Genomic DNA, 9,968 nt, shown 5'->3' with positions numbered 1-9,968 from the left:
GGGGCTTGGGGCTCTGCCCTGAAGTTCTCCGTCACTTCCAGAACCCGCGTTTTGAGAGAGGAACCCCCTGGGCCATGGAGCACAGTCCCAGCTCGCAGGACAGAGTCTCGCTGCCCTTGGCAGGGGCATGCAGAACCAGGGCAAGGCGTCTCAGGGGTGGTGGTGGCCGTCCCAACCAGGGCCAGCGGGAATGGATGTGTCTGTGGGCGTGGCCAGAGCCCGCATCTCGGGGGAGGCCAGCTTCCCGCGACCGGGTCCGGGGCTGAGTGACACCACTGGGGTGGGGTGAGAGTGGGAAGGGGCATGTGTGACTCGACCGCCCAGAGCCCCTGGCCAGGGCACGGGGGATGTGGTTTTTTTTCTTGAGTTGGAGTCTCACTGTCGCCCGGACTGGAGTGCAGTGGCCGCTCCCGGCCACTGCAGCCTCGACTTGCTGGGCTCCAGTGATCCTTCCGCCTCAGCCTTCTGAGTAGCTGGAACTACAGGTGCGTGCTACCACGCCTGGCTCATTTTTGATTTATTGTACAGATGAGGTCTCGCCAAGTTGCCCAGGCGGGTCTCGAACCCGTGGGCTCAGGCAATCCACTCACCTCAGCCTCCCAAAGGCGCGGGATGACAGGCTGAGCCACTCAGCCCGGCTGGGGGTGTGTTTTTACAGGGTGGCTGGCAGGAGCACGCCCGGCAGCTGGAGAACCATGGGGGGTGCATCCCCCATGCTGGGAGACCCCAAGTACCCTCTGAGAGTGCCCGCGCCCGAGGGAGTGCTCCTCGGCTGGCTGCAATCTGGGGGTCCTCTCCTTCCCCCACAACCTTCCCGAGTCTGGCTGCGAATGTGTGAACTTCCAGTCACCCCGAGGCACCCTCTGGGAATCAGCCACATAAGACCATGTGCTTCGTTTCAGAGATTAAACACCCAAGTGAAATACTCTAGCATTTGCATTTAAAACAGACATTGAACAATTTAAAGATGAACAGTAATATTCATGCTAGTAAGTTAGAATTCCAATTTTTCGTTACTTGGAACAACCTTATGAAGCAAATGAGAAAAGCTTGATAAGTAGAGACAAAGAGCGACAGAGAGTCTGAGGAAGAGGAGGAGGAAGAGGTTCCATCTGCACCCTGTGTGCCTCCCGGCTCTGCCTGCAGGCCGGTGACCCCCCTGGCCATACCCGATGGTCTCCGAGGCTGCCAGCTGCTGCCTGAACTAGGAAAACGGGCCTCTCGAAATCCTCCCTCCACCCTTCCTCTGACTTTGGGAGACGCTGGGCAGCAGGCTGCTGTGGCTGAACCCGGGTGTGGCGAGAAGGGTCAGGAGATCCATGAGGGGACAGAGCTTGGGAGCTGTGGCCGCTGCCAAGCACAGCAAAGCTTCGAAAGGCTCACCTCCGGAAGGGGCGGGAGTGCTCAGCACACTACCCCGAAGGGACACTGTTCCCGTGGGAAGTGAGAGGTGGCGGGGTCTGACCACACACAAAAATGTAAGCCATCAAAAACTCTCCCAGGCAGAACAAAACAAATGACAAACAACGAAACTAGGAGAAGTATTTCCCAGACATCTGACAGACAAAAAGCTAATCTACTTGAATATAAAGACGCTTCAGATAACAAGAAAGAAACCCAAATCCCAGCAGGACAAAGGGCACGAGTAGGCCTGTCACAAAAAATGAAACAATCTGTTTCCAAATATACCTACATTTAAAAACGCAGCCTCGTTCTCTTCAAGTAAATACAACTTACAACAAAAAGTAGATCTCAGTTGTCATCAAATTACCACAGCTGAAAAGGACTCAGGGGTGGGAGGAGGTCGAGACAGGCATTTGCTCAACGGACCGTGCACACAGGAAGCTGTGGCCTAGAACACTCCGGGTAGTGTAGAATGTGCCTATCTGTGGACCGGGCTCCACTTTTAGGAACTTAGTTTAAGAACGTAATTAAGCCGGGCTCAGTGGCTCAGCCTGTAATCCCGCACTGTGGGAGGCTGAGGTGAGTGGATTGCCTGAGCCCACGGGTTCGAGACCCGCCTGGGCAACTTGGCAAGACCTCATCTCTACAATAAATAAAAAATTAGCCGGACATGGTAGTGCATGCCTGTAATTCCGGCTACTTGGAAGGCTGAGGCGGAAGGATCGCCAGAGCTCAGCAGGTCGAGGCTGCGGTGGCCAGGAGCGGCCACTGCACTCCAGTCTGGGCGACGGAGTGAGACTCCAACTCAAAAAAAAAGAGAACATAATTAAGAATGAGTGACAGATCAGCCATAGAAATGTGATACAGATGGTGGCATGGCTGACCTCGAGCAGGGAAACCGGTCCGAGTACAGGAATGTGTCGTACAAATAATGAGTTTCATACACAGTCATATGGTGCGGTGTTATCAAGCCTTCAAATGAAGGCACAGATAATAATTGCTGGGAGAACACAGTCAAACATCCACATGCGTTTATTCTAATGTTCCCTCGTAAATAATATATTGCCTGTGTCAAATGCAGACAATTTTAGTAAACAACAAACAAGTGACGGTGGTAGATTTAAGGAGGGCTAGAAGAACACGGACCTGGCAGGGCGTGGGGATGGGGCGGTGGGGAGGTGGGTCTAATATGGGACCCCGTCTAGGCCAGGCAGCCTCATGAGCTCCACAAACATGGCCACACCCTCGCCCCCTCCCAGAGTCGGAGATGAAGACTGGCAGACTGATTGATGTCCTTTTCCCATGAAAAAAGGGCCTCACGTATCTTGCCCCTTAGTGTAGAAAGAAAACAGCCTTTCTAGTGGTTTCCAGTGTACTCAGAGCCACATTCAAAGCGCTTTCCTCATCCAGAGACAGCGGTCACCAGCCTGACCGTCCTCTCACCCATCCGTGTCCCTCTCCCTCCCCCGACGCCCCACCTGTGTCCCTGACCCTCCTCCTACTCCACTAATTTCAGTTTAAGAATATTTATATATATTTATATTCTATAGTTTGTGCTTTTCTAGAAGGAAATCATCCTATTATCCAAAATGGGGGTTGTACGGATGGATCATGAGGGCACGGATGAACGAAATTGACGGCAAAACCAAGAGAAGGTTCTAGACTTCCCCAGCCGGCGGTCTGGGATGGAGGGACGTTTACACCAGGGAGGGGGTGAAGAGCTCACGGGGAGGCCCCTACGTTGTCAGAGTCCCGGAGGACACCTCAAAAGCATCCTCGGGTGCTCACCACATCACCCACTGCTGCTGCCATGATGGCAAAGACACGTTTTATGTGGACATGGAGAACGTGTCTGCCAAATCCAGAGACTGCAGCCCCTCATTCCAGCCTCCCAACATCCCGCAGGATGGAAATGACCGACCCATTTGAAAGATAAGAAAACCCCGACTCAGGGCACAGGAGCCACGTTCCCCAGGACAAGTCTGGGAAAAGTGCAGCAGGGAGTCAACATAGAACTCCATTCCAGCCTAGTCCTCCCACCCCCCAGGTTGGGCGGCAACAGAGCACAAGTCTCAGAGGCTGAGCAGAATTCCAGTCTCCCGGCCCTGGGGGAGGATTTCCCAAGATAACTAGCACGGCTGGTGCCTGGCACGGGCTGGAAAACCGTCACGTATACCACAGCCAATATTATCTTCACCACAGTAAAGGCTCTTCTGAAAGATAAGATGAGGTTAAGTGTGACCATGCTCCAAAATAAAATGCACTCTGCACACGCTGCAGACGAGAAGGCTGAGGTCAGAGGGCCCACAGACGCCCAAGGCCAGGCGAGGTCAGAGGGCCCACCGACACCCAGGAGGTCAGGAGGATGCAAACAGGTAGACTGGAGGCCGCTGTCCAGGGCTCATCCCCCTTGCCCCGTGCCCCTGGTGTATCCTTTCACCAGGGCCCTGGACGCCAACGCATGTACCAGCTTGGCTCCCAAGGGCTCACCCCTGCCTGGGAAGCAGGACCGGGCGTCAGGCCACTGGCAGACCCCACAGTCCCCAGCCGACCCCAGAGGACCCCACTCATGGACAAGCTGGGACGACACCCTGGGCTTCAGAACTTCCAGGCCGCCTGGTTTCCCCTCCCCCTCCAGCCCCCAAGCCCTGCTTCCTCCCTCAAGCCCTCCCTGCCCCCACACTCCGTCCACCAGCTCTCACCAGGCCAGGCCCTTCGTTCCCTCCCAGCCCCTACTCTCCCAGCAGGGCCGTGCTCCGAGCCAGCCCCCTCCTTAGGAACCTGCGCTTTGAGCGCTGGTGCCCCATGGCCCCGCAGTCGGTCTGATGCCTGCCGAGAGGGAAGGGTGTCCACGCTGCAGGTTCAGTGTCAGGCCTGGGCCCTTGACGTGAGCTATTCAGCATCCTGGTGCTGGCTGCCCGGGCTGGAAGGTCTGGAATGTGGTGGGGGTGAGCCTTTCAACTCTTAGCCTTAGGTGGCCAAGAAGCAGGTGCCCAGGAAGACACGGGTGACAGCAGACGGCCCGCTAAGTAGCCCAGACTCACAGTGGTAGGGGCTCCCGCTTTGGTTTCCAATTCCTCTGACTCCTTCAAGGAGAAGCCCAGGCCGGTGTCTGGCCCAGCTCTAACACACCCTCATCTCCATTTTTATCAGAAAGCGGGCTGTGACTCAGAGCTGGCAGAGGCAGGACCACCCAGCGGGGGTTGAATATCGCTTTACATTTTACTTTTAGTTTACTTTTTACGCAAAGCGATACTTCTTTTGTAAGTAATTTTCATTTTTAAAAATGGCAGACATCAAGAAAACTGGTCTATAAATGATTGGGATTCATAGAAAAGTACCCTGGCAGGCTGGACGCAGTGGCTCACGTCTGTAATCCCAACACTTTGGTTGGCTGAGGCAGGAAGATCACTTGAGCCCAGGAGTTTGAGACCAGCCTAGGAAATATAGCGAGACCTTGTCTCTACAAAAATAAAACAAAATGAGCAGGGCGTGGTGATGCACGCCTGCAACCCCAGCTACATGGGAGGCTGAGGTGGGAGGATGGCCTGAGTCTAGCAGGTCAAGGCTGCAGAACCCATGAATGTCCCACTGCACTGTGCTCCAGCCTGGGGGGCAGAGTGAGACCTTGACTCAAAAGGAAAAGAAAACAGCCTTGGTGTGCAAACAGCCTTGTCAGGTCAGAGTTACCCTGAAGGGCAGTTGAGAAGACGGGTTTCCCGAGCTGGGAGGCACCAGAGGGCTCCCAGGACACCCACTTACGGCCGCCAACCAGGAAGCCGTAGCCCGCCCCGCCCCCCCCACTCACAATATTCATGAGCGTGAGCAGGTACTTCTGCACGTGCTCCCTCCCGTGGAACTGGACCACGGAGTCGTCCACGCCCAGCAGCACCTCGATGTTGTAGTCGTCGTCCGCCGCGTGCCGGCGTGCCCTCCGCCTGGAGCCGTTGACACGCTCCTCCAGGACGCCCAGGGCCCGGCTGAGGCTGTCCAGGCCGCCCAGGGAGGCCCCTGGAAGAGAAGACACGGACACCATCTTCAGTGGCAGCCAGCTCGTCCCAGACACCAGCCCTGCCCTTGCCTCCTTCAGACCCTGCTGCACCCTGAAGCCAGGGCGTTGTCTGGTTGTACAGACGCACCGAGGTCCAGAGTGGGGCTACAGCGCCTCGCCCAGGGGTCCCGGGCTCGGCAGTGCTCACGCCAGTTCTCCTGGGGCTGCAAAGCTGGCTCTTGCCCCAGACCCAGCAGCAGTTCCCGCCCAGTGCCCTCTGCCCAACGGAACAGGTCTGCAGGGGCCCCCAGAGACTCAGCCCAGCAGAGCCCAGGCTGGGACCGGCCACAAAGGGGCTGGGAAATGCGGTCCCACAGCCCAAGCGGCAGCGGGCAGAGCCCCCTTCTCACCCGTCCATGCCCCACAGGGCTGTCCAGGTACCAAGGGCTGGTGTCCCTGGCGTCACTGCTTCCTGTTGCAACCGGGGAAACAGAGGCCCAGCCCGGGTCACATTTGTCTCCTCGGGCCCTGGCGTGCCTCCCAGACCTTCCTACGCAGTCCTCCGTGAAGCAAGGCCCTCGCCTCTGGCCAGGCCCGCCCCCGTCCTGGGCCAGGACCTCCCGTCCCCTGGGTGCACAGCACCTGCCCTTGATCCGACGGCGTGGCTTGAGGACCAGGACGCGCCCTCCTTGACGGCTTTGCCACATGCTGCCCTGGGCAGGTGCTGACCTCCTGCCTCCGGGTACATCGGGCCACATGGGCAGCTGTGCCGGACAGTGGGGCTCAGTGGGACCCTGTCCCTGCCATCCCCGCAGCGTGGTTTCTGCCCCCGCCCCTTTCCACAGGGCTTGGAGCCCACCAGAACCCCAGCCCAGCTCCCAGCCCCCCATCACAGCGGGGCTGGACAGGCTGACAGTCACTGTCCAGCAGGCCCCAGACCGCACTGCCCACCGCCCGCCCAGCCCCAGGCCAAGGCTCTGGAAATCCTGCCTCACGCCCGTCTCCATGTCCAGGCCAGGTCCCCAGTCCCTGCTCCTCTGTGGCATTCCCTGGGCGGGTCCTCAGAGACACCCGGCCTGGGAAGGACCCGGGCCGCAGGTCGCCGTGATCACCAGCCCTGGGGGTGGCCAGGCCCAGAGGGGGCCCTGCAGTGGGGGTGGGCGACTGAGAACCCAGATCAGCTGTCCTGCACCGCCTGTCCACAGAGGGTCTTCCAGGACAGCTCTTGCCCTTGTCCCCAAAGCCTCCCATCTGTGGCTCCACCAGACACGACAGACACCCCCTCTGCAGCAGGGTAGTCACGGCAGGCCCTGGAGGTGAAATCAGGCTTCTTTTTTTTTTTTTGAGTTGGAGTCTCACTCTGTCGCCCAGACTGAAGTGCAGTGGCCGCTCCTGGCCACCGCAGCCTCGACCTGCTGGGCTCTGGCGATCCTTCTGCCTCAGCTTCCAAGTAGCTGGAACTACAGGCGCGCGCTACAACGCCTGGCTAATTTTTTGATTTATTGTAGAGATGAGGTCTCGCCAAGTTGCCCAGGCGGGTCTCGAACCCGCGGACTCAGGCAATTCACTCACCTCGGTCTCCCGAGGCGCGGGATTACAAGCTGAGCCACCGAGACCAGCCGAAACCAGCCTTCTGAAGGCAGCAGTCACGCAGCTCACAGGCAGCGGGGCAGCCTGGTGTGGGGCCCGCGGCCGTCTCTGCCCAGCCCACAGCTCCTCACCTGGTACTGACAGCAGGCCATTCTGTGCGAGTGGCAGCCCACAGGGAGACCCACAAGACCCCGGGCTGGCTCTCAGCCAGGACCTCCCTCCTCACACCCTGTGACTGCCTCAGACACGACAGACCTGCCGCTGGGCGGAGGCACAGACCTGCAGTGTGGCGGAAGGCAAGGCCACGGAGGACACAGAGGAGGGTACCCAGCGGGGGGAAGGCCTGGACAGGAAAGTGGGCACACGGGGCAGGGTGGAGCAGGTGTCCTTGTGTCTCCCGGGTCCTTGTCTCCCCTAGCTGTACAGCCCCAGGTCCCTCCTGGTGCACACACACGCACACACACAAACTACACGCACGCATGCATAAGCACACACATGCACACACAAATATGCACCCACATGCACATGCATAAGCACACACATGCACACACAAATATGCACCCACATGCACACACACGCATGTGCATGCACACAGCAGGGGCTGCCAAGGGCCACTCCAGCGACGGGAACAGGGCGGCCCCCCCCCCCGGGCAGGGCCGGTGCCAGCTGAGGAGTGCTCCCGGCTGCCCGGGGATGATTCAGGGCCAGCCGTGCCGTTCCCAGAGGAAGCACCAGCGACTTGCGCCTGACAGAGGGGCTGAGGAATTGCCACTCTATTTTTATACATTTATTTCTTTGCATTTCCAACGAGCAGAGACAGCTCACCTTGAGAGCCACCTTGGGAAGCAGAAAGATGGTAATTTCTTCAGGAAAACTCTTTCCGGGGGAAGAGGCTGGACATGACCCTTGCCCTTGTCAAGCTAGGGGTCACACAGGGGCGGCCCCCGGTGCCGAGCTAGACCACGGGGGCGTTCGCGAGGCCCACGTGGTGCTTAACACTTCCCTACTTGATTGACAGCACTTGAACATGGAAAGATTTCACATTTTAAGAAAGTCTAGACCATCCAGCTTCTCCTGAGGAATTCAGAGGCGAGCTGCCCCGGGGCTGTGAATTAAGGGTGGCGCCTGGAAACGGGACACACAGGGCTGGGCCACCAGGCCACCCGCCTGCCACCACGATGCCTCCCGGTCCCCGAGGGCCTCAGCGCGGCCTCCTGGTCTGAGCCGGAGTCCCCATGCAGCAGCGCCTGCAGGCAACCCGCAGGAGGGCCCAGGGCTGCCGGCGGGCCAGAGCTGGCCTGGGGAATGAATGTCTCGAGCGGTTCTGCCGACCAAGCACAGTTTTACCCGAACTGCATGCTACAGACCCATTACGAACAGCAGGGTGTTCTAAAGAGGCTTCAGAAATGTCGATTTCACCTCAGGCAGAATTGTCCATGTCATATTTTAATCATGATCATTTTGGGGTGTGACTTGGACACTACGTTCTAGAATACGTCCCCTCCGCCAAGGTCCAGTCCCTGTGGAGATGCCCCCAAGCCCAAAGCCAAAGCGGTGAGGAGAGGACACGGGGCCCCCGGGTCACCGGCAGGGGACCGCCTCGCCCTGAATTGGCCCCTGGAAGCCTCAGTCTTGCTCAGGCTGGGCTGGGCACGGGAGCAGCCCCAAGGTCAGCGGGGTCTCCAGGGCACAGGCTTGGGGCCGCAGGAGCCCCGGCCCGGCCGCCCTCGTGCCCTTCTCTCTGGCAGCCAGGCTGTGCCCACTGACAACCACCTGAAGCCCATGGAAGGAGCCTGACGACATGCTGGTCCTAGCCAGCCCCTGTCCTCCAAGTGCTGAGCTCTGGCCGGCGGCTCCAGCGTGTCCAGGCGGCCTCCTAGTCATGCCCTTGACATCACTTTGGCCACTGGGCCTGCCAGCCCCCCGTCGGCCCACCCGGTCCAAGGGCCGCCGTGCCACGCGGTCCCTGCAGGTCAGGACTATTTCTGTGCCCCTTCCTCCCCGGGGGCCTCCACACGCCTGCAGCCTGGGCCTGCAGGCTGGGAGACCCCATGCTCACACGGCCTGTCCAGCCTTCGTTCCTGGACCCAGCCTGGTAATGAGCTGTCAGCTCTGTCCATCTTCTGCACAGGCAGGAGGAAGTACTGCCTTGAGTCTTGCTTCCCTCTGTGGGAGCTGATCGGTTGGGACTCCTGCAATCATGCCCCGGTGGGCTTTGGCTCCCCCTGAAGGAAGGGGTCTGTAGCAGGAGTCTATCTTTTTTGGGGGGGTTGTGGTCCTTCTGTCACCCAGGCTGGAGTGCAGTGATCCTCCTGCCTCAGCCTCCTAAGTAGCTGGGACTACAGGTGTGCACCACCATGCTTGGCTAATATTTTGATTTTGTGTAGAGATGAGGTCTTGCTATGTTGCCCAGGCTGGTCTCAAGCAATCCTCTCACCTCAGCCTTCCAAAGTACTGGGGTTACAGGTGTGAGCCACTATGCCCCGCCCAGGATCCTGCCTTAAATGGAGAGCCAGGGGTTTTTAGTTCCTGGTGTTCCCTGTGCCTGGAGACCTTGGGATGGCAGTTGGTCACGTCTTGGCCAAAGGATAACACAGAAGGAAGCAGGTCCGAGTGCCACCCCCAGGCTTAGAGTCTCCAGAATGAAAGGAAAGTCTCCATCAAAGAGTCGATCAACAGGCAAGGGAGAGAATGGACTGAGGAGAAGTGCCGTTCCTATACAGGGACTCCCGGGTCACAGCTGCCGTGCTCACCCACTATCCACAGAGTGCAGGGAGCTGGTGGGCCATGGCTGTACCTGCCGGCGCCCGCATCTCCGGGGCCAGCACATGCGAACAGCCCTTCACATTGACAAAGCTTCCCCCTCAAAGCAGCCGATTCGGTCCCCTTATCAAGGAGGACGCGCCCACCACTCTCATGAGCGCTCCTGTTTTTGCGCCAAGGAAACCCGGGAGCAGCAAGGTTGGGTGACCCAGTCACCCCA

The 9,968-nt window shown here is 58.8% G+C and overlaps 1 protein-coding gene across 1 annotated transcript in view; it reads right to left on the bottom strand.

The window, feature by feature from the left end:
• ADAMTS2 (ADAM metallopeptidase with thrombospondin type 1 motif 2) overlaps positions 1-9,968 on the bottom strand; it is a gene marked incomplete at its 5' end in the record, with an annotated part of 122,438 nt that overhangs the window by 61,274 nt on the left and 51,196 nt on the right. The window contains one exon of the mRNA XM_021708302.1: positions 5,213-5,415. Coding sequence (XP_021563977.1) covers positions 5,213-5,415 — 203 coding nt within the window. The remainder of the gene's footprint in view (positions 1-5,212; positions 5,416-9,968) is intronic.

The sequence above is a fragment of the Carlito syrichta genome, unplaced genomic scaffold (assembly GCF_000164805.1).
Source record: "Carlito syrichta isolate Samal-C Ts95f unplaced genomic scaffold, Tarsius_syrichta-2.0.1 Scaffold135728, whole genome shotgun sequence".
Taxonomy (NCBI): domain Eukaryota; kingdom Metazoa; phylum Chordata; class Mammalia; order Primates; family Tarsiidae; genus Carlito; species Carlito syrichta.
Note: the sequence above shows the minus strand (reverse complement) of the source record. Positions and strands in the feature narration are given on the sequence as shown.